The sequence below is a fragment of the Mizuhopecten yessoensis genome, unplaced genomic scaffold (assembly GCF_002113885.1).
Source record: "Mizuhopecten yessoensis strain PY_sf001 unplaced genomic scaffold, ASM211388v2 scaffold11171, whole genome shotgun sequence".
NCBI lineage: Eukaryota > Metazoa > Mollusca > Bivalvia > Pectinida > Pectinidae > Mizuhopecten > Mizuhopecten yessoensis.
This window is the reverse complement of record NW_018408915.1, coordinates 2,283-27,597: the sequence shown is the minus strand read 5'-3', so window position 1 is coordinate 27,597 and position 25,315 is coordinate 2,283. Positions and strand designations below refer to the sequence as shown.

The following is a 25,315-nucleotide window of genomic DNA, read 5'->3' as shown; positions in this document are numbered from 1 at the left end:
ATACTGGGGTATTGCCTTGTACCATGGACTTACTGGTCTTGAAAAGACAAAGTACATACTAAACTAGCCATTGACACGTCTCACATGGTTGTGCCACACGAATCTTTCCACTATCAATATTAACCAACCCGCAGAAAATGTCTACAAACAAATACAGCCATGCTGTCGGGGTTGGTCCGGGGTCATGCCCCGCCAAGGGGATTTACTCCCTCGATCATACTATGGCAACAATTGAGATCCATAACTTATTACCATATATACAGTTGCTGGGAACGAAGAAACGAATGTACTCATGTTACTAGGATTATCTCTCGGGTCTGTTTCACCTCCTGTACTTATCGCCTAGATCATAACATGAAATCAGAGAACTTCAACCCTATGCATTGAACCTTTACCTAACACGGAAACAGGTGAGGTCATCGCCCTAAGTCAGGGGGATTCAACCCCATATGCAATACATGTCCTTTGTGTTTTGTCCACTAGTAAGGATTCATCCCGTCTTAAGGCTCATACAGTTAAGCAACTACGCGACTACAGATAAAACCTTTTAAAATGTTCACTTTAGTTAGCGACACCAGAAGATATATTATTACTATATCAATACCTTATAAATTTCAGTTTCAGTTTTCGAAAATTATCGAAATTTTGTACTTTGACTTTGCATATATACCCTTGATTTAACTGTGACTCAGGCTCAGGTGTTCAACGGTAAACAGTTTATTAGTTCCCCAAGTAAAACTACATTCTCATTGAATTAAGAGTTTAAAAGTTAAAATTCTCTATAACCATTTTTTTACATACAATTGAAGAGCTAAGAAAATGTTTCTGCATCAAAATATGAGGGATTCTGGCGCGATATTCTAATAACAGACAGTAATTGGCCAAATTAAGGGGTCCTGTCCTTACTGGACTTCCGGCTGCTCCCACCAATCATGAAATGATCACTACATCTTCACCAATTAACGAGTTCATCTTCATGTGTAGTATCGAAGGACCATAGGATAACCTCGCATCAAGTTACATAACACTTTGACCTATGCTACTTACATACATGATAACATTTTCATAATGACATCAGCTGGCATGACTATATCATATTTGCAGAGTGTCAAGGTGTGACTAGGTGTCGTAAATTGGAACATTACACTTTTATCTGGGCTGTTTACGTACCTTATGGCTATCAGGTATGACTAAATCACGCTCAGTGTAGTGTCGCGAGTCTTATGTTGATATTATGATGATTCATAAACAGTTTAATACATGGCGATTTACCCAAATATGGTCATCTTCGATGAGTATGAATGTAACACAACACGTAAGTCCATACTGTTTTAGGCAAAATTCGCTAATTTCATGTTGCTAGCGTGTACAACGAATTGAGAGTGATTATACCCATCTTGTTAAAATCAATACAATTTTGATGTTTGCAAGGTGTTTCGAATCATTTAATCAGGTCACAAAAGAGACTGAGAGACTGAGATACACCGGTGAATTATTTTTATGAAGAGATCGGCTTTAATGTCTTAATAGAGACTCAGTTAACGGCGAATATATCAAAATTTCACATCTCAACTCCATTTGGCCTTTTAAAATAGGCCTCTGATTGGTCGAAGTTTAGATGTTGTCTGATTCTGCCCAGAATTGGTACCTAGGGGTTTTACGGGAGGCGGAACACAATGGTAACAGTTTCGAAAACCTCAGTTGCCATGGTAACGAGGTGGAGGCATCTGATTGGTCGAAGTTTAGATGTTGTCTGTTTTTGCCCAGAATTGGTACATAAGGGTTTTGAGTGATGCCAAACACGATGGTAACAGTTTCGAAAGGTCAAATTGCCATGGTAACGAAATAGAGGCCTCTGATTGGTCGTAATTTACATGTTATCTGATTCTGCCGGGAATTAGTACAAAGGGGTTTTAAGGGATGAAGAACACAATGGGAACAGTTTCTAACAGCCCAGTTGCCATGGTAGCGAAATGAGTGCCTCTGATTGGTCGAGATTTAGAAGTTGTCCGATTCTGCCCAAAATAAGTCCATAAGGGTTTTTAGGGGATGCCAAACGTGATGGTAACTGTTTCGAAAAGTTTAGTTGCCATGGTTACAAAATAGAGGCCTCTGATTGGTCGAAATTAAGTTGTTGTCTGAATCTGCCCAGAATTGTTACATAGGGGTTTTAAGGGATGCAGAACACAATGGTAACAGTTTCGAACAGCTCAGTTGCCATGTTAACAAAATGGAGTTCTCTGATTGGTCGAAATTTAGCTGTTGTCTGATGTTGCCTTAGTCCCTAAGTCCAACATGGGTCGTTTGGGGGACTTCTGTAACGGCCTTCCGTTACAATTATTACTAGTTATTATTATTATTATTTCTTCCACTTTCTTCCACCGACGAGGTTTCAACATATTTCTCGAAAAATGTAGGGCGGAATTCAACGAAACGTTTCATGAGTGGTCATGTATGGCAGACGGTGCGCAAGAGTTTTTTTTGTTTTTCGATTGGTCAACCGACTGGTCAGCCGGACGGCGGCCTCTGATTGGTCGACATTTAGATATTGTTTGATTTTGATGAAAATTAATATATAGGGATATTAGGGGACTGTGAATTCAACCGCATAGGTTTCGTTGCCATAGCAACCATATAGTAACCACACTAAGGCCTCTAATTGATGGAAATTTAGATAATGTTCGATTTTGATGAAAATTGGTATATAGGGATATTAAGGAGACTGCTAAGTCAACCGCATAATTTCATTTTCATAGCAATTATATAGCAACCACACGAAGGGTTCTGATTGGTGGACATTCATATATTGTTCGATTTTGATGGAAATTGGTATATATGGGTATAAGGGGACTGATAATTCAACCGCATAGGTTTCGTTGCCATGGCAACCACATGGAGGCTTATGATTGGTCGAAATTTATATATTTTTCGATTTAAATGAAAATTGGTATAAAGGGGTATAAGTTTCGTTATCATAGCAACCACAAGGAGGCCTCTGATTGGTCGCAATTTAGATATTGTTCGATTTCGATAAAAATTGGTATATAGGTGTATTTTGGGACTGTAAATCTAATCGCATACGTTTTGTTGCCAAAGCAACCACACGCTTATACGTACAATTGTATCACACGTACTATGATATGGGAAATATCTGTGCGTTTCATTTACACTTTTCACAGTCTATGCAATCGTGTAATTTGATATACATAGTATAACTTAAAAGAACCTTGCATCTATAATCGTCACTGTTAAAGCTGATACCCTTAACTGATAATTTGAGATAAAAGTTGATGATCGAAACTGTTTGACACGAACCTAGTCAGTGCATTATATTGTAAATACAGCCTAGGGATAGACATATACCTTAAAAGAAGCTGACATTGATAACCGTCACTATTGAAACTGATACACTTAACTGATAATTTGAGATAAAAGTTGATGGCCAAAACTGTTTGACACGGACCTAGTCAGTGCATTGTATTGTAAATACAGTCTAAGGAATAATTTGTCACATGTACATCGTTAACCGATGAAAGGCTATAAGTTTATAGAAAACAAATATGTTTGTCCTGTATGTTCGAAATAAATCATTGTTATTAACTCACTAAAAACACGCTAGGGTTATTTTTCCAGTATCGCAGAAGCACAGCATTAATGAATTTTTCATTAATGCGACCAATTAAGCAAAATAAAATTAAAATAAAAAATAAATAAAAAAGTACTAGTTATAATAATAGTAATACAGTTTCAGACTTAGCTCAGACGTAACTGGAGAATCGAGGATGACTTCGCCTATGAAATCGTCCGTTGTTTATTTTGTCCTTCACATTTGATAAGTATGATAAGAGAGATAAGTAACACCCAGTCGAGATTTGTTTGTTAAGGGTAGAAAAAACGCAACGACATTTGTTCATAATATATATCGTGTTATTGGTTTTGCCACATTTCATGTATTGCTATATAAAAGTAATATGTTATACCGAAAATTAACGGTTGCTTATCATGGAATTGCGCTCTACTAGTTCCTCGCTGTTTCGTGCATGTGGTCCTATATGATGACATCTGTGCCAATGAGCCAATGGTATAATGCAGCGTGCGTCCTTGACGGTCGTCCTGTCTGTTCGTCAACTTTTATCTTTAAATAGCTTCATGAAAGACTCAGGGTCCTGATATTTACCCAGTAGGTACCTTGTATATGGAATGCTGTAGAGTTCATCATATACATTACCTTGACCTACTTTCAATGTCCTACTTTCAATGTCAAGGAGGGTGAAACATGTTTAAACCTTCAAACTACATTATCTAGAGAACCATCAAGTCATGATACTTGGATGTGTGACGAATATTTTTGTTAACCTTAGTGTTATAACCTGGTGACAGGGGACCGATGGGATTTTTTTAACATAATTACGATTATATCATAAAAGCGGTTACGCTTATCAAGTTTTTTCATATTTTTTTTAGTTTCGACTATCGAGTAATATTTGCTTTTCTATTAAATTTTGACTCAATTTACCTACTAAAGAATATGAAAGTTACATTTCGCTAAACTTTCCAGTTTAGGTATGAATTCGACAGTTGATAGATGTGGGAATTAGTCCCTTTTATTGACTGTTTTCAATTACCTTTTTAAGAAGTTTAATATGGAAGATTTAACGTTGTAATCAATACATAACAGTTATTTATCTTACCAGGACGACGTCACACAGTGAATAATTACGTCGCATGTTTTGGCACCCGTTCCGTGGCATTGACTTGCACTGGTCAACATTTTTAGAAATTACAAAAGCTAAATAAAAATAATAACAAAATCGCACTGTATGTACATATATATATGGATTGCATTCTGTTGTGATGGGTGTGAACCTCGATGGGTCTTCAGACAAATTTGATATAAACTTCGCAGTTCATTAGTTTGGTCTAAGGATAAAACAAATCCTAGGTCATAGATCTATCTAATGAAACCATTTGCATCAAGTTTGGTAAAGGTAGGTAAGGTAGGTATAAACTGTTAACATTTTTGTGAAGAAAAACATTTAGGAATTGCCAACACATTTCACACGTATGTAACACACGGTGACAAGACACATTCTTAGCGGTAACGTTGGCAACCATTTTGTGATACCCGTAACTGTAGTTACGATTATCGGCTAAGCCACAGTCAACTAACATGTACGTGTACAGTATTTATTGTGCAATATAAAACACGGAATTGAAAATTGAAAATGTTCAAAACGTTATTAACTCAGGCCAAGGCGGTCTTCGTATATTATTTTTTTATTATTACATTTTCTTATAATCGCTATGTCTTCCAGCATAATACAAGAACATGTTGATTATATCCTAAATGCATACATGATTGGGATTTATCACATAGCTGAAGAGTACATGGGAAGTAACTCTATTTCTCCTCTATGAAAGCTATACTCGCTACCGATCATCCATGCGTGGGTTTATGGTTATGTATTCTGTTATTTTGTCTTTATTTTTAGTTTTTAAATAGTTTCGATTTTACCGTCATCAAGCACGTGTGAATTTCGACAATTTGTCCTGTCTGCAGAGAGTAAGTCTTTTTTAAAGATGGTGGTATAGGCCTGTCCTAATGTTTTACAATTACTAACAGGGGACTAGCTAAAGTCCAAAATATGAACAAAAAATAGGGCAGACAGGCCAGTTAATTTAAGCCACTGTAGTGATAATTCTATGTTATAGATTCCACTCCCACTCCCTTTCAACAGAGATTACAAATATGGAATCAATTGCTTCCTGATTATGGAAAAAAACTCTGGAATAAACTCTATAAACTTAACATAATTTCAAAGGACAAGACGGTCTGATCGTATTTCAGATAAACAATGAAATGTATAATACGGGCCATTCAAAACATTATGTTTAGCAGTAGCGTAAGGTGACAGTTGAAGAATCTAGGGTAAAAAACAAACCGGAACAGTCAGATACCTTGTACTAAAATTTTATTTCAATATAACCTGTTTTAAAAGATAGATATACCAAAAATCAGCTGATATCATACGTTGAAATTTTATAATAGATCATTTTACCCTGAATAAATATTTTGAGTACATTTACCCATAATTATAAATGTTACAGTGACAAGCTCTGATTTACAGCAGGCCAAGTTTACTGGCTTATTCCATCCACGCCAGTGACTTACGATCTTACGTAAAGCACAAAATGCCACTCCCACCCATTTAAATAAACCCTACCCATCACAGTTTGATTTGTATTCAGGATAAAATGGCTTCAATATTTTCAAACGTTGTTGATATGAAGGAAACAAAATGTCTGTAGTAAAATATGCAACTTTTAACAATAAATATCGTACAAATGTAGTGAAAAAATTAATAACAATTGTATACATTTCATCATTTGTAAGTTTGAACCAGCATGTAAATTAAACGATATAAACATATATACCAATATATGCCACTATTAAAAAATGGACCGTATTAAAATAATTTCTATGGTATAATTATGAATAAATATGTCAAAAAGACTTGGCACAATGAATAATTATCACAAATCAACGAATTGTATATCAATATCATAAATAAATATATGCTGTAACGCCACAGAGAGGGCAAAACATGAGAATGGTAACAAATAATTAACTTATTGTTTCTTCTACAAAGGAACTTTTGCAAGGTTTCCGAGAAGACACATTCGGAATATTTCGGTTCAGGACTGTATTGCTGTTCTTCCGAGCCACAGTTCGTTCTTAAATGATTGGTTGAGAAAACGTCAGTCATTATAAATCAGGCAGTTCGTCCTAGCCACTGAAGCTTCCGGGGAGTTGTTATATTTCCAATAAGGAGGTCAGGGTAAAGCCATGTTCAACTCCTGCATTATTATGGTTTTCCGACCTAAAGTAAATTCATTATCATCTGGCTTACGATTGCGGTGCATGGTCGCTGACCTGGGTCATGACACATGCATTGATCAACTACTTCAATCAATTTGGTTACCCGGAATAATGCGATTGTGTACCCAAGACCAAAGATATCTGAGGCACGTGTTGTCGGGTTGCCTTCTCGGACCTCGGGTGCGAGTTGAGTGCACCTTGCATTTGTAAAACCGTTGCCCCCGTATTTTTTCACAAAGCCACATGAAGCGTGACCGAAGTCGATGTATCTGCAACATAAAAAAGAACAAATACTATATATGGCGTAAGTAATTGTTGTACATCTCAATTGCAAATATATATTTATGTCCTGTTTTCATCTGAAAGAGTGAGTGTGTGGAAGGAGAAGTCTTTGAAATCCTTTAGCTTGCACATGAATTTTTTTTTTCAGTATTAATGAAAATGAAACTAGTTACAGATTTGCATCATGGATGTATAATCACGTTCACGAAGTCTGATACTGGGAATCCTTGACTCAGTCTTACCAAGTCTTATTATCGCCATTACACATCAAGTTGTATCATTAATCAATGACATTTTCGGGATAATTAAAGTTTGAAAATATAATATGCATTTTGCGGATTTTCAATTATTACATTCTGTTGATATATACAAACTTCTCAACTACTTTTACACTTTTATAGATTATTAGATTAGAATTTGAATATATTAGGATTTCCATGTAATGAACCAATGAAACTTCATTCTAAACAGTCTTAAATATTTAATGTAAAATCACGAACAATTAGTGATATCACTGCGAATATTAAAATTATAAAAGACAAACTGTCAACGAGGTTTTCAAAATAACAAAGACAGGGAAGAATTTCGGGTCTTTGTTTTATCAACACTTCTCCTGACAGATAAATGAATATTTGAAATGTTGGAACAACAGACTCACTTTGCATGTATGTCGTATCCATCGGAGGAGAACACAATAATATTGTCATCTTTGATGTCGTTCAGAAGGACATTTTGTTCATGAATGGCGTGAAGACCAATAGTGAGGCGTATAGCAAGGAAGATCTTTTGTCTCTCATCTAGAGTGTTCTCTTGTAGTTTCTGTCGCAAGGTCACGCCCGACCCAACCATCTCCATCACGATCAGCAGCTTTCGTTGATCTGTTGGGTCTGGTAGCAGTCCATACAATTTGGGAACATATCCAGTGTCAGATAAGAGTTGCATTATCCTTGCCTCTGAGATAATTTTGTGTCCATCTTCCAGAGCATGATACTGAGACTTGATCGCAACTAGCTGGCCAGTGGGGAGGTGTGTTGCCGTAAAAACCTAAAAATGAATAAATTTATTGATTCAGTTTTTAAAATACGACGAAGACCTTATCTGTATTTATAATGAAAAACTTCGTGATCTGTCTGCGATCACTCTACAGTAACAACTTGACATCCCTCACAACAAAGAAGCCAAACCGAACATGATCACTTTTGGAGGGGTTATTCTAATATTGTTAAATATTTTCTGAAGTCTTTCTTTACATCAAAATTGTGATCCAAATAAGCTATGATAAAAAACAAGCATCCTGAACCATCATCTTTAATTTCTACTCACCGAACCAAACATCCCTGATCCAATGACATTAACCATTCCGGTGGCCGGGTTAGTTTGATAAAGGAAGTGAAGGCAGGACAGGATATCCATTTTCACATCAATTGTTTCAATCCTCTGGCCAATCACCCGGTAGTTATAGTGAGACTCTCCGAATAAATGAATGTCTCCGTCTAAATATTTCAACAGAAAGCAAACAAAACAAATAAACACGCAGCATAAAGTCACACATACAGTGGACAACATACAAGCAAACATACGAAATAAAACATAAGTGTAACTCATACAGAGGACAATATAAAGGCAAACATATCGGGGGGGGGGACAATTGTAACACAGATTGCTATTGTACTTGGAAGGTTTGTACGCCTAATCAGAGAAAAGATTCGTGTAAATCAGAGAAATTATTTTTGGGTCATTGGTTTTAACATTCATCAAATATCGTATCTGTCAATCGCTATAAACGTACCATAAGGATTGATGGTGGTTTCCTGGGGAGGCTGGGTGGCCATATAGTGGCCCTGTGGAGGTGGAGCAACCATATACAGGGGCCTTCTCGTATTAAGAGGAATTGTGGTTTTCTGGGGAGGCTGGGCGCCCATATAGTGGCCTTGGGGAGGTGGAGCAACCATATACAGGGGCCTTCTCGTATTCGGAGGAATTCGCTGTATTGATGATGACTCTTTATCTGACTCCATTAGAGCTAACAGTTCAGTTTCTATTCCTCTTGATTGAGCGATTGCTTGAATTGGTGCAGCTGCCATAGCAACGCTTAGTGTCAAACTATTTTGCAGCCGCTGCACTGGAGATTCAATGGTCTCGACGATGCTTATATTAAGTCGATCTTCCCTAACTGACCTTACAGAAACCATGTTTACCGTCATTAAGTAAGCACGGTTTTGGGGAAACATTGGTGATGCTAAGTTTAGTGTCGGTGGCATTTGGATGAGGGCTGTTTCGGAGGTGTGTGAAAAAAGCATTTCTACTGAGGACGCTTGCCCGCCAGTAAAACAGATCTCTTCCAATGACGATCCACTTGAATAGGTCAACGCTGGGGCAATTGCCAGCTGTGGAAAAAAAGCAATATATTTTCTAAACTACGAAATTTACTGTTCATCTCCCGTTATTGGGTTTTGTCAGTGACAAGTAATTTTGATATTTGATTAAAACCTCAATCAATCGAAAATTCTTGAGGTAAACATCCTGCAGTGCTATGTATAAACACACGTGCCTGATAGTCCAGGAATATATTACAACATTGCATCGGTAATGTACGGTGTATGTATTATATTCGACATTATATATAAAAGGACAACAAATGCAAAACATTTTAGCTGAATGAAGAACAAAAGTGATTTTTTTCTCTCGTTTTTACCTTTCTATAATATGCACCTCCTATGTAAAGAGTTCGAAAAGTAATTTGGATATTTACTAGCCAAGTGTATTATGCTAATACAAGTAATCCTCCTCTGCGATGGGGGGTACCGGTCTTATACACTTGATCATCAAAGATGGTTTGAAATGTACGCAATCAAGACATTCCACTTACTAAATTGGCAGCTGCAGCTACAAGGCTTACTGGTGAGGCTGGGACTGATGTGGACGGTGTGTGGACACGGTGGGCAATGTGTACACTGTTCTGAACAGCGAAAAGACGTGTTGGGATGGCCGGGACTGATACTGGTAGAAGACTTGATAATGCAATGTGAGTCTCCAAATGTGGTACCGTTCGTAATGTCTCAGAAAAGCTCGTTTGAAGAAATGGTTCACATGACGGTTTTGGAGTGCTTTTCTCAAACACTGATCTTCTGCACGATGATGCACTCTGTAGAACTGGTGTTGCAGGTATCTCTGCGAGTCTTTCCACAGCAGCAAAGAGGCTTTTGTCAGAGTAAGGTAAACTGTCTAGGCTTTTAATGAACATGTCAAGGTTACTCACGCCAGGCGTCACTTCGGTCGAAATAATCTAAATAATTAACAAAACACATACGGAATGAGTGTTTGATCTCAATAAAATGATAATAGATAATAAAGTTGTATGCTAATAAGTAACATTTTAACGTACCTTCTATCATTGAAACAGTTATTTGGGTAAAGGGTTTTTTAAGCCCATTTGGACCTTATGGACAAAACATTTTCATTCTCCACAGCATGAGCATTTAAAACAAAAATAAGTATTGATAGTTGAGCCGACTTTATTGTGTAACAAGTGAAGTTCCATTTATGTAAATATGTATAAGTGTCCTTACCGGAAGTAGATTCGGAGGGGTCATACTAATTGGTGAATCATGAGATGAACTGTCGATTGACAACGGTGATTGGTTCTGACAGAGGACCACCTGATCGTGTGATAGATAATATTTTTAATCATTTTAATTTTCAAAATAAGTCTTTTACAAAAACAAAATGTGAGCCTCTAAATATAAAGAATATAAATCATATTTCAGGAAAGCAATTTCTGAAATGATTCAGCAACCGCATGTACTTTGGATGCATGTACGCCTAGAAAGACGTTAAGGGAATAGCATTGCAAAGGAACAGAACACTGAACGTACCTCTCGAGGAGAACAGCTAGGACTGAAAAACCCTGGTTCAAATACAATTGATTGCCTCAAATATCTAGCCTCATTGAGCTTATCAGGAGACCAGTTATTCTGTTCCTCGTGAAACAATGTCGGCGGTACAGCCAGGACGAGGTCTCCAAATGATCCCATTCCCAACAAATCACAAACTTCATCTCGCTACAACAAATTGTTACGTTTCTTTTTGAAATATCTGTCGACAGGAACAATTTTGGTCATCATTTTTCCGAAAAAATGCAATAAGATTTTGGATACATTTATATATAGATAAATATAAAATGCATATTATATTCAAATATTGGCAAAGGTTTTTATTCACGGATCAGTGTATCTTCATTATGAAATATGAAATTGAATTCAATTGAAAACAGAATCTGTTATGGAAAAAAGAAAACAGAACTTACAATATTTCGACATCTGATTAAATAACTATTGAAAGAATTGTGCTCAATATTTCACAACTTACTAGATTATCTCCTCCTGTCAAATTAAATCTTCCAGAAGATCCAAAAACACTTATTTACAGATGGACGGGCGGACGAATTATAAATAAAGTAAAACTATCACTTATTTGTATCGATGATTTTTACCTTGACATGCATTGGTGCTTTGGTGCCGTAACCGAGGTCAAGTGGAGGAGGACACCAGGTTGGGCTGCACACTAAAACCATCAGGTTTTCCTGGACAATGCCTCTTCGGAAATTCTGTGGTGAACAAACACATTGTGGAGATTTGTCGGGTTTTTATAACATGCTTTAGTGAAAGCAAATGTTTGGTTAGCAACGCTTTTAACGGCTGTAGATTAGGTGATAGTGTACTCGGTTAAAAGTCCGCGTAGATTGCGGAGTGGAGTATAGTGAAGGTTAATAGCCGATTTGGGGCTATGTTGTGTTGGAATATAATAAAGGTATATTGTTTGATTTGAGTATAGTGCGGATAGATTGTTGGGTCAGAGTTAACGTGGTGGAGTAACGTTAGTGAATAGCATCCTCGATACTCCAGGGGTTACACTCACTTCCGCTCTGTGAACCTCTGGAATATGTCTTAGCAAATTTGAAAGCATGCAGCTAGTTATTGGACTGGTCTCAGGTAAAAAAAGAAACACACCTGACCATTCGCTAGGCTGATACCTGTCCTTTGAAGATTACGGAGGAGCGACATCCGATTTCAAAGCCAGTCAATTTTACCGTTACACGATCGACAGCATCTTTTGATATACATTTAAGGATTAAACTAGTTTTCTCGTCTCATCCACAAGGCTATGCAAACTGAGCCATCGATTTTATTACGACATATTCCATGAGTGCAAAGAGCGGACGGGGCGTATATGTAGCCCCTAGAATATTGAGGATGGTCTCATCCACAGGACGATGCACACTGAACCTCTGATTTTGCTATGACATATTCCAGCGATGCAGAGAGTGAAAGTGAGCGTAACCACTAGAGTATCAAGGATGGGGAACTAGTTGGTGGTTCATGATAATTTTGCTTTAGTTGGTAAATTGACCGTGTATCTGAGCTTTGCTATTACCGAGTATGGAGGAGATGGATGATAAAGTAGAAACTTTGCTTGTAGGAGTAAACAGTGGGTAGATCACTGGGTCAGAGTATTGCTGTGTGACAGTATATTTATACTGAAGCTTTGAGTCAGATAAATACCGGATGGCAGTTTATTGATGAGTCCAAGTCGGGAGCTTTGCATGGCGGCAGTATAATGAGGTACCAATGTTTAGCCAGGCATTGCACGATAGCATTATTGAATATAAATTATTGTTGCTTGTTGGCAGTTTAATTGGGGAGCATTGCCGGATGGGCAGTTTTGAAAATGGATTGTTGGTTCAGAGATTTGATTTTGGTCGTATTGAACATTGATTATTGAGTCAGAGATTTGCTTAGTGGCAGGATACTGGTTGGGTTAAGTTTGCGTGTATTAGCGAAAAAAAAAATCTTCTGTTTTTAAATTTATTTTCCTATTTTTTTTTAAAATTTAATTTTATTCATTTATTCACAAAATATCACACTTTTACTTACGTTGTTACCACTGAGATCGCATTTCCTTGACGGCTCCTTATTGCTGACCATCAGCTGACCAAGGTCAAGTGGTGCCGGGTTCTTGGTTGGCTGGCAGACAAATACCATCATCGTCTCCTTTATCCAGCTTGATTTGTGGCTGGTGTGATCTTGTCGTGTTGTGGTAACATTCTGTGGACAAAAAATATAAAAAAAATATAACAGAGTATGGTATGAAAATGTCATGGATATTCCAGTCTGAAATTTATGAGCAAACATCTAATTTAATAGCTGATTAAATATATATCGGATGTAATTCTTCACGATGAACTAATCACGAAGGTACACTGGTAACTATATACGCCCCTCCCCCTTCCCCCGGTCATCCGACTATTATTAGTACTTTTTGGAGAAAATGTACCCCTTTGACGAAGCTTAATGGGTAAAGCCGATAACTTGTGGAAAGTAATTGGTCTATCTTTGTATTTTAAAACACATATATGAATATCAGTGATTTAAGAGATATAAAAAGGATATTTGGATTGGAGAAAGGTAGTTTATAAGGTTGTATCGTTTAAGTGTTTTGGTTGACAAGCGCGTAACTGGATTGTAAGCAATGTGGATGCAATTTTTTTTTCATATAGCCACCTTAAAGGATCTACACCCTCTCAATCTCAAATATAGAAGAGCTCCGTGGTGTTATCTGTGACTTTTGAAAGCAATATGTAAATGTTTTTTATGTTCGATATTAAGGTGTTTTCTTTGTTTTTGCTTCAGATTTTTTAAACAGACAAAAAAAAGGGAAAAAAGTAGTAACTAAATTGTTGTTGATAATACTAGTATACTGAAACATCTAGCGGCCTTGTCACAGATTGCATGGACCATCTATGATTTCGAGGTTCAGTTTAACTTTAATTTTCCCTATGTTTTTTATATTTATTTCAGCATTTTAATATGTTTTAAACAACATAATAAATCCATCATGTAATTAATGTATACTATTCAATAAATTCAGCAAAATTAGCGACAATTCATAATGCTAACACTATCAATTAAACGGAAATACACAGAAAATACACTACAAGGCTTTACACTACCCATACAACATACTCTAATTTCTATAATATTTAAATAACTTACCTTATCTTGTCTTTGAAACTTGCTTGAACTGTTGTGAAAATTATTATGATTAAAATTTAAAGGTGGCTTAAAACAACTTGCTATAGCAAACAACTTCATCTTCGCTTTCTTAAATATTCGCGCTCTTCAACTTTCTATGCTGCATCTTGCTGTTGTTAGGCTTCTCGACCTATGACGTCATGTGATTATCAAGGTAGAGTTAATCACGTGACTCTTATATCCGGGATACGGTAACGTTTATGACGTCATGCAAAATCGGGAGGCTAGGCCTTGGTAAGATGGTTAGGTTGATTTGATAAATTAAACTTTTTACGACTACCAAAAGCAACAGTTATGCTCAAGGTCAAATGGTGTATAATGTTACTTAACAGTTCGAGAAAAAAAGTGGAGAAATAATTTATTCTTTCAGTGCAATCCAGGATACATCCAAATTGTCCGTAATCCGAACACACAATAGTACCACTTCCGTAATTATCTTGGTCTCGTGTCACGCTGAATGCAGCGAAGTGTTGTAAATAAAACCCATACTATTGTGTTGTGCGCCATCTACTCAGTGTTGTAAACCCAGTGTGACTTTGATATTCTGATCCACTGTTGCTCTGATGATCCTATAGACCTGATACCGCTATATTAGCAGTACTTTTAACACGTGTAAGTCGTGTGGATGGTCTGAGCGCGACGCTATATCGAAACTAAAAATTTAATTGGACTTGTTGTCGCCAATTCACTGTGTTAAGCATATTAAATGTCTATTTCTTATCGAGGACATTAATTCAACACGGATCTAGACTTCAATATATTCCAAAAAGATTTTATGACTTTCAGTATTTCTTATTACATGTAAAATAAATTGTATTACGAAAATCTTACTCTTTTGTAAATCTTACTCTATTGTAAATCTTACTCTTTTGTAAATTTCCTCGATGGTATATTGTATTTGAAATAAATATAAATTGTATTTATTTCACAACAATTATGCAACATGTTTTTACAACTTATACTTATCACTCCTGCAGTGGCCCGGATGTTAACGTGGGGGGGGGGGGGGGGGGGTCTTACTGTGGGAGGAAACCGAAGTACCCGGGGAAAACCCACGTGGTCGGGCAGGTGACCCCATACCTTTTCACGTCCGATCGGGGTATCGGACCCCGGCAACCTTGGTGAAAGCCAGTGCGCTATCCACTGCGTCACCCGACCACCCACTGATTTGAAATACATATACAATAGAGTGAGTAGCGTCATTGTAATAGTATCTGTAGTAAAAGGATGCATTTTTTTTTATTAAAATTGAGACAAATGTTCAGTATGATTTGTTTAAAAAAAGCTCCGGACGTACATATTAACCAGATTTGCTAACGTCACGCCACCACAATTGATACGCTACCCAAATTGGTACAGGTCAGAAAATGGTTCTAATAGTATTTCAATATTAAACTGGTGTAGGTTTCTCCAATAGTATAACACACGATGACTCCAAATTAAACATGTCAAAAAAAACATTAAAAATGACGTATGTCGACGATACTTTGGAGGATTTTGAAGGGGTTAATTTTAGGCATGTTTAAATGTTGATTTCTGGTCCTTACAATCGGATAACATAAAAGTATATATGTACAGTCGTAGTTCAGTATGCTGTTTATAAAAACAATATATTTTGTTGCAATTGGCACATCAACTAGTAGAAATAAAAATAAGTTTCATTGTCTGTGCTTTTGTGTACCAATGTGGGTACTTAATACCAAAAAATGAAATCCCATGAGTAGTCCTTGTCAAGAATCAAGAAACATTCCAGATACCAGATCTGGATTTTTAAATATCGCTGATAAATTGTCAAAAGTGTACAAATTGCAGTAGCGTGACGTTAGATTGAACAATATAGGATAAATCATAAATGTTTGATGCTTTATACATTCTTTGCGAATACAACTATATAAAATCCCTTCCTTATTTGTCGACAAACACTCGGGTATCTGTACAGTAGACTTCTATGTACACACTCGGATCACTTCGCCTTTTCCCGTCGCATGCTCAAAACACGAAGAAAATCACGGAAAAGGCCGAGCATAGTCCGTTTTTTTTTTTTTTTTTTTTTTTTTAATTTTTTTTTNCCACAATTCTGTCGTATATGATACAGTATGCTTTTCTGTCCATGTTGCCCGAAAACGATCAAAACAAACTATTTGAATTTCTAAGCGGACCCAGATTAAAACTTTGGTTACATACAGTGTAGTTCATAATATACCCACAGGGCTCGTTTTCATGAAACCGTTATCATGTTCAAGCATGGATTTTGTGCTCGAGCTTAATTTCTTGTTCTGGTTATAAATTAATAAACAAAGCTTATTATGTCAAATGTTTGATTTCATTTTGAATAGAAGTAAAGCCAAACACTGTTTTCAATATTTAAATTTTGACTTTTTGATCATTTGACATGACTTAAGCGAGTTACAATAAAGTTGATTTGAGCACAGAAACCATGCTTGAATATGAGAACGGTTTCGTGAATACGGACCCCGGATCCGGGCAGATTTTATCGACATCGTGCTGATATCGATAAGAGTTATGATACGAGTGGATACTATCGACAGTTAGAAAATAACCTATAACATATGCAGCCTTTCGCTTGATTTTTAAAGCAAATATGCGATACTTATGATTATAATTGTATTTTCCATAAATGAAGTTAGAAAAACCATTGTATTCCGACCACATACATACATATTGACTTCGGCAAAGATGTGATCTTAGTGTACAAGGCAGTGAAAACGGATAAAAGATCCTGGCAAAACACCAAACCCTGCGGTATTCCCTTGTCTGCGTTTAAATAAGTACGATGTCCGAAGATTCTTAATAATTGTCAGTTACAAGACCACTGTTGTCACAACAACCTTTCACTATATCCATTAAATATAATAATTGTGAGATAATGATTATTGTATTATTTATTAACAAGGCATTTCTGGATATAACACCTCTTTACTTATCACTACCACACTACCACACCACCAACGCAGGTGACCAGTTGTCAAAATACTTGTCAGTTACAAGGTAATTCTGACCTAAACGTTCTCCCTGTTGGTTAGTTACAAGGTAATTCTGGCCTAAACGTTCTCCCTGTTGGTTAGTTACAAAGTAATTCTGACCTAAACGTTCTCCCTGTTGGTTAGTTACAAGGTAATTCTGACCTAAACGTTCTCCCTGTTGGTTAGTTACAAGGTAATTCTGACCTAAACGTTCTCCCTGTTGGTTAGTTACAAGGTAATTCTGGCCTAAACGTTCTCCCTGTTGGTTAGTTACAAGGTAATTCTGGCCTAAACGTTCTCCCTGTTGGTTAGTTACAAGGTAATTCTGGCCTAAACGTTCTCCCTGTTGGTTAGTTACAAGGTAATTCTGGCCTAAACGTTCTCCCTGTTGGTTAGTTACAAGGTAATTCTGGCCTAAACGTTCTCCCTGTTGGTTAGTTACAAGGTAATTCTGGCCTAAACGTTCTCCCTGTTGGTTAGTTACAAGGTAATTCTGGCCTAAACGTTCTCCCTGTTGGTTAGTTACAAGGTAATTCTGGCCTAAACGTTCTCCCTGTTGGTTAGTTACAAGGTAATTCTGGCCTAAACGTTCTCCCTGTTGGTTAGTTACAAGGTAATTCTGGCCTAAACGTTCTCCCTGTTGGTTAGTTACAAGGTAATTCTGGCCTAAACGTTCTCCCTGTTGGTTAGTTACAAGGTAATTCTGGCCTAAACGTTCTCCCTGTTGGTTAGTTACAAGGTAATTCTGGCCTAAACGTTCTCCCTGTTGGTTAGTTACAAGGTAATTCTGGCCTAAACGTTCTCCCTGTTGGTTAGTTACAAGGTAATTCTGGCCTAAACGTTCTCCCTGTTGGTTAGTTACAAGGTAATTCTGGCCTAAACGTTCTCCCTGTTGGTTAGTTACAAGGTAATTCTGGCCTAAACGTTCTCCCTGTTGGTTAGTTACAAGGTAATTCTGGCCTAAACGTTCTCCCTGTTGGTTAGTTACAAGGTAATTCTGGCCTAAACGTTCTCCCTGTTGGTTAGTTACAAGGTAATTCTGGCCTAAACGTTCTCCCTGTTGGTTAGTTACAAGGTAATTCTGGCCTAAACGTTCTCCCTGTTGGTTAGTTACAAGGTAATTCTGGCCTAAACGTTCTCCCTGTTGGTTAGTTACAAGGTAATTCTGGCCTAAACGTTCTCCCTGTTGGTTAGTTACAAGGTAATTCTGGCCTAAACGTTCTCCCTGTTGGTTAGTTACAAGGTAATTCTGGCCTAAACGTTCTCCCTGTTGGTTAGTTACAAGGTAATTCTGGCCTAAACGTTCTCCCTGTTGGTTAGTTACAAGGTAATTCTGGCCTAAACGTTCTCCCTGTTGGTTAGTTACAAGGTAATTCTGGCCTAAACGTTCTCCCTGTTGGTTAGTTACAAGGTAATTCTGGCCTAAACGTTCTCCCTGTTGGTTAGTTACAAGGTAATTCTGGCCTAAACGTTCTCCCTGTTGGTTAGTTACAAGGTAATTCTGGCCTAAACGTTCTCCCTGTTGGTTAGTTACAAGGTAATTCTGGCCTAAACGTTCTCCCTGTTGGTTAGTTACAAGGTAATTCTGGCCTAAACGTTCTCCCTGTTGGTTAGTTACAAGGTAATTCTGGCCTAAACGTTCTCCCTGTTGGTTAGTTACAAGGTAATTCTGGCCTAAACGTTCTCCCTGTTGGTTAGTTACAAGGTAATTCTGGCCTAAACGTTCTCCCTGTTGGTTAGTTACAAGGTAATTCTGGCCTAAACGTTCTCCCTGTTGGTTAGTTACAAGGTAATTCTGGCCTAAACGTTCTCCCTGTTGGTTAGTTACAAGGTAATTCTGGCCTAAACGTTCTCCCTGTTGGTTAGTTACAAGGTAATTCTGGCCTAAACGTTCTCCCTGTTGGTTAGTTACAAGGTAATTCTGGCCTAAACGTTCTCCCTGTTGGTTAGTTACAAGGTAATTCTGGCCTAAACGTTCTCCCTGTTGGTTAGTTACAAGGTAATTCTGACCTAAACGTTCTCCCTGTTGGTTAGTTACAAGGTAATTCTGACCTAAACGTTCTCCCTGTTGGTCAGTTACAAGGTAATTCTGGCCTAAACGTTCTCCCGTTGGTCAGTTACAAGGTAATTCTGACCTAAACGTTTTCCCTGCTGGTCAGTTACAAGGTAATTCTGACCTAAACGTTCTCCCTGTTTGTCAGTTACAAGGTAATTCTGACCTAAACGTTTCCCCTGCTGGTCAGTTACAAGGTAATTCTGATCTAAACGTTCTCCCTGTTGGTCAGTTGCAAGGTAATTCTTGCCTAACCGTTCTCCCGTTGGTCAGTTACAAGGTAATTCTGACCTAAACGTTCTCCCTGTTTGTCAGTTACAAGGTAATTCTGACCTAAACGTTTCCCCTGCTGGTCAGTTACAAGGTAATTCTGACGTAAACGTTCTCCCTGTTGGTCAGTTGCAAGGTAATTCTTGCCTAACCGTTCTCCCGTTGGTCAGTTACAAGGTAATTCTGACCTAAACGTTTTCCCTGTTGGTTAGTTACAAGGCAATTCTTCCTTACCCGTTCTCCCTGTTGGTCAGTTACAAGGTAATTATGGCCTAAACGTTCTCATTGTTGGTCAGTTACAAGGTAATTCTGGCCTTAACGTTTTCCCTATTGGTCAGTTACAAGGTCATTCTGGCCAAAACGTTCTCCCTGTTGGTTAGTTACAAGGCAATTCTTCCTTACCCGTTCTCCCTGTTGGTCAGTTACAAGGTAATTATGGCCTAAACGTTCTCCCTCTTGGTCAGTTACAAGGTCATTCTGGCCTAAACGTTCTCCCGTTGGTCAGTTACAAGGGAATTCTGACCTAAACGTTTTCCCTGCTGGTCAGTTACAAGGTACTTCTGACCTAAACGTTCTCCCTCTTGGTCAGTTACAAGGTCATTCTGGCCTAAACGTTCTCCCGTTGGTCAGTTACAAGGTAATTCTGACCTAAACGTTTTCCCTCTGACCTAAACGTTCTCCCTGTTGGTTAGGTACAAGGTAATTCTGACTTCAACGTTCTCCCTGTTGGTTAGTTACAAGGGAATTCTGGCCTAAACGTTCTCCCTGTTTTTTAGTTACAAGGTAATTCTGGCCTAAACGTTTTCCCTGTTCTTTAGTTACAACGTAATTCTGGCCTAAACGTTCTTCCTGTTGGTCAGTTACAGGGTAATTCTGGCCTAAACGTTCTCCCTGTTGGTCAGTTACAAAGTAATTCTGACCTAAACGTTCTCTCTGTTGGTCAGTTACAAAGTAATTCTGGCCTAAACGTTCTCCCTGTTCTTTAGTTACAACGTAATTCTGGCCTAAACGTTCTTCCTGTTGGTCAGTTACAGGGTAATTCTGGCCTAAACGTTCTCCCTGTTCTTTAGTTACAACGTAATTCTGGCCTAAACGTTCTTCCTGTTGGTCAGTTACAGGGTAATTCTGGCCTAAACGTTCTCCCTGTTCTTTAGTTACAAAGGAATTCTGGCCTAAACGTTCTTCCTGTTGGTCAGTTACAAGGTAATTCTGCCCTAAACGTTCTCCCTGTTTGTCAGTTACAAGGTAATTCTGACCTAAACGTTCCCTGTTGGTTAGTTACAAGGTAATTATGCCCTAAACGTTCTCCCTGTTGGTTAGTTACGAGGTAATTATGGCCTAAACGTTCTCCCTGTTGGTTAGTGACAAGGTAATTCTGACCTAAACGTTCTCCCTGCTGGTCAGTTACAAGGTAATTCTGATCTAAACGTTCTCCCTGTTGGTCAGTTGCAAGGTAATTCTGACCTAAACGTTCTCCCTGTTGGACAGTTAAAAGGTAATTCTGGCCTAAACGTTCTCCCGTTGGTCAGTTACAAGGTAATTCTGACCTAAACGTTTTCCCTCTGACCTAAACGTTCTCCCTGTTGGTTAGTTACGAGGTAATTCTGGCCTAAACGTTCTCCCTGTTGGTCAGTTACAAGGGCATTCTGGCCTAAACGTTCTCCCTGTTGGTTAGTGACAAGGTAATTCTGACCTAAACGTTTTCCCTCTGACCTAAACGTTCTCCCTGTTGGTTAGGTACAAGGTAATTCTGACTTCAACGTTCTCCCTGTTGGTTAGTTACAAGGTAGTTATGGCCTAAACGTTCTCCCTGTTGGTTAGGTACAAGGTAATTCTGACTTCAACGTTCTCCCTGTTGGTTAGTTACAAGGCAATTCTTCCTTACCCGTTCTCCCTGTTGGTCAGTTACAAGGTAACTCTGACCTAAACGTTTTCCCTGCTGGTCAGTTACAAGGAAATTCTGACCTAAACGTTCTCCCTGTTGGGTAGTTACAAGGTAATTCTGGCATAAACGTCCTCCCTTTTGGTCAGTTACAAGGTAATTCTGCCGTAAACGTTCTCCCTGTTGGTTAGTTACAAGGGAATTCTGGCCTAAACGTTCTCCCTGTTGGTTAGTGACAAGGTAATTCTGACCTAAACGTTTTCCCTCTGACCTAAACGTTCTCCCTGTTGGTTAGTTACAGGGTAATTCTGGCCTAAACGTTCTCCCTGTTCTTTAGTTACAAAGGAATTCTGGCCTAAACGTTCTTCCTGTTGGTCAGTTACAGGGTAATTCTGGCCTAAACGTTCTCCCTGTTGGTCAGTTACAAGGCAATTCTGGCCTAAACGTTCTCCCGTTGGTCAGTTACAAGGTCATTCTGGCCTAAACGTTCTCCCGTTGGTCAGTTACAAGGTAATTCTGACCTAAACGTTCTACCTAAACGTTCTCCCTGTTGGTTAGTTACAAGGTAATTCTGGCATAAACGTTCTCCCTTTTGGTCAGTTACAAGGTAATTCTGCCGTAAACGTTCTCCCTGTTGGTTAGTTACAAGGTAATTCTGACTTCAACGTTTTCCCTGTTGGTTAGTAACAAGGTAATTCTGGCCTTAACGTTCTCCCTATTGGTCAGTTACAAGGTCATTCTGGCCGAAACGTTCTCCCTGTTGGTCAGTTACAAGGTCATTCTGGCCAAAACGTTCTCCCTGTTGGTCAGTTACAAGGTAATTCTGACCAAAACGTTCAAACTGTTGTTAAGTGTACTAAGCATTGTGGGAAGAGCAGCTTACTGCAGTTGCTTAGAACATTCCGGCCAATGTGTGCTATGGGCGAGAACCATGTACAAGACCATTCTATCAATACTTCCGGTCATTTACTATAGCCCTGTAGTATAAACAACTCTCTATTTGTCAGTAAGTAAGATAATTCTTGCCAAATTGTTTATTATTTTGGTCAATTACAACTTCATTCTGGAAACAACACTATTTGTCAGTAAAAACACTTGTTATTGGACAGTACTTAAATTTACATAACACTCCAAGGGAGCCATATTACAATGTAGCTCTCAGACCTTAGACTACCTTTGTTTACTAAAAGTGAATTACAGTTGTGTACTGCTTGGGAGATATTTACAAGAAATTAGTTCATTTAAACCCTGGAGTAGGTATATTGAATTACGCAAATGGCATTTATACAACAAAAATTTAAATGTTTTTATCTTTTTCTGTGGTAGGTTACACAAAACAATACTCTTCAATTTGTGTTCAGAACATATTATTTTTGAAAAATCATTACAAGGAGAAAATACAAACTTTATATTATTTACTCCTGTTGATAACCTAGTCCGGACTTGCCTGTCTGGGATATATGGGGAACACAGGGAGCTGCGGAGCCAATTGTAAGGTGTATGTTTGAACATATCATGATATGTAGGAAGCATTATTATAGACGTTTTAGGATATTAGCAAAATATCGGCACCGAATTCTTGTTTACAATGGCTTCATTATCCGATCTAGCGATCACTTACACACACCTTTCGGTACAATCTTTCTGACATTGCATTTAGCACCAAATTTGTGTAACCGTTTTTCAGTATGTGTATATAACGCCTCTGTCGTGTGTACAATTGTCTGTAGTTAAATACCACTAACGGAAATAGATTCAATATCATGTCCTCCTACTTATTAAAATAAATTACAATATCGTATGATCCTTGATCGCTCAAACGTGGAAGCGCGGAATTTGGGTTCGCTGTGGGGCAACGGCATCACTGCTACCACCTCCTTTCAAACCGGGGACGCGATTGCAGACCAAACACATTTAAATATCATACATTATTCTATTATGTAACACAACACGAATTGACTTCATTGTTCGCTGTGGGGGCAACGGGACCACTGCCACCACCTCCTTTCAAACCGGGGACGCGATTGCAGACCAAACACATTTAAATATCATTCATTATTCTATTATGTAACACAACACGAATTGACTTCATTGGCAAAACTTATTACCGATATAAATGACATAATTAATTTACAATACTAATGTCCGTCCTGTTCCACCATGTAATATTGTCAACCATTTGTATATATGAGATTAAAACAATTATCATTGTCATTGCCGAGTGTTTAAGCCGTTAAGGCGTTTAACCTTCTACGATCACTCAACCACTAGTACAATTAGTTTACCTCTACATTAAAAAAAAGTCTCCATCTCGCCCTGCTCGGCTAAAAATATAGTATCACCGGCCATTTAGACCATGGTTAGAGACGAACTTCTAAAAAATATTGATTTAAGAGACCATATATATACTCAATATGGGGAACTTAAAAATATTGTTAGAAAATCCTCAAATATTGCGGAATGCAGAAAATTCATTGTCTTAATCATAATGATTATTTTACTTAATACTTAATATTAACAAGCAATATTCAATATTTAAATGATCTAAAATTCAAACAAACTGCTCAGTTAAAATACGCTCTAAAATGTCAAATATGCCACCAGAGTAACAAACTTAATTGATACCCCGGCTAGCTACAAAAATACATCATAGTTTTAGTCCTTGTATTAGAAATGTTCCAACAGACGGCAAAACTGCATATGTAACTTATCTTACTTCAATCATAACAAGAGTTTGAGACTTGATGTGTCATTGGTTTGAAGATAGTGTGTGAGGCTCCCATTTAATAATTAACGGAAGTCGATTTTTCGGTAAAATACAATTTTAACACCGCCACTTTATGTCATTCTATCGCTCAAATTATTATTTATATTTGAAATAACAGTACAATTCCTAACAGTCGCTGGGTTTTTTATGAACACTGTATGCATGCGCAGTCACCTACCAGCCAACCGCAAAAGATATTGTGCGCCTTCTAGCGTTTAAACGTTCGGCAGAAGACAATTTATCTTTCGCTTAAAACTCTTAATTATTTTCTTTCTTAAATTACACAGATCAACAAAAGATGATGTGACAATCCTCCCGGAGTTACCTCCCCTACAGCTTCATGTCAAGCGCCATCATGCCAATCAAGTTTGGTAAATCATTTCTGAGGGGACAGTACCTTATCTGACTTAAAGGGAATAACATGTGTGCTTACCATTTGAAAAATGAGGTTGTATTTTCATGTAAGGACTGTAACGCACTCATATGTATCGAATGTTCAATCACCACTCACGAAAAACACTGTTTGGCGGAACTGACCAAAATTGCAAAAGAACAGAAAATTAAACTACAATACTTGGTTGATAACACAGATGACGTCATGATTCTTAAGATAAAAGAGGAAATAATTTTGTCGAAGAATGATCATTCTACATATCAACCAAAGTACAAAACACTTTCTGATAACATAATAAAACGAAGAGACCCGTGTAGGCTGGAATTAGACCAGATAACCGAAGACTATTTAACAACATGTCACAAGATGAAAGAGGCGGCCACGAACCTCCTTGTGACCCGCATCACAAACCTTGAGGGCAGATAAGACACTTAAAGCTCTCCTCAGAGAGTAAACAGAACCTCCAGACAGACTCTGTATCAGATTTCCAGGAAATGGACTTGGATCTCCCGCATACACCCAACACAGACATGACAGAGTTTATCCCAGGTAGGGACATGCACAGTCATCTGGAGCACGCCGTCGGAAAAATGAAGATTCCTGATCACCTTTAGACAAGACTAGGTTCAGTTGTAAGGCGAACGCTGTCCAAATCTACCGATAAGTACTGAAGTTGTTATTTACAAACTTCGTGAGAGTCCACATGTCATAT

The 25,315-nt window shown here is 37.9% G+C and overlaps 1 protein-coding gene across 1 annotated transcript; it reads right to left on the bottom strand.

Moving 5' to 3' along the window:
- Positions 1–6,592: 6,592 nt before the first annotated feature.
- LOC110467363 lies at positions 6,593–14,396 on the bottom strand. The gene is made up of 10 exons (XM_021524477.1): positions 14,215–14,396; positions 13,096–13,266; positions 11,655–11,768; positions 11,038–11,223; positions 10,732–10,821; positions 10,032–10,448; positions 8,952–9,549; positions 8,486–8,655; positions 7,821–8,206; positions 6,593–7,149 (listed from the first exon to the last, which is right to left on the bottom strand). The coding sequence occupies exons 1-10, from the start codon at positions 14,311–14,313 to the stop codon at positions 6,882–6,884; spliced, it is 2,499 nt and encodes an 832-aa protein (XP_021380152.1). The 5' UTR covers positions 14,314–14,396; the 3' UTR covers positions 6,593–6,881.
- Between the last annotated feature and the right edge of the window lie 10,919 nt (positions 14,397–25,315).

Coding starts and splice junctions, on each gene's coding strand:
- LOC110467363 (XM_021524477.1), bottom strand. CDS start 14,313: ATGAAGTTGTTTGCTATAGCAAGTTGTTTTAAGCCACCTTTAAATTTT. Junction 13,267..14,214: donor AGTTTCAAAGACAAGATAAG/GTAAGTTATTTA, acceptor TTTTGTCCACAG/AATGTTACCACAACACGACA. Junction 11,224..11,654: donor AAGCACCAATGCATGTCAAG/GTAAAAATCATC, acceptor AATTTGTTGTAG/CGAGATGAAGTTTGTGATTT.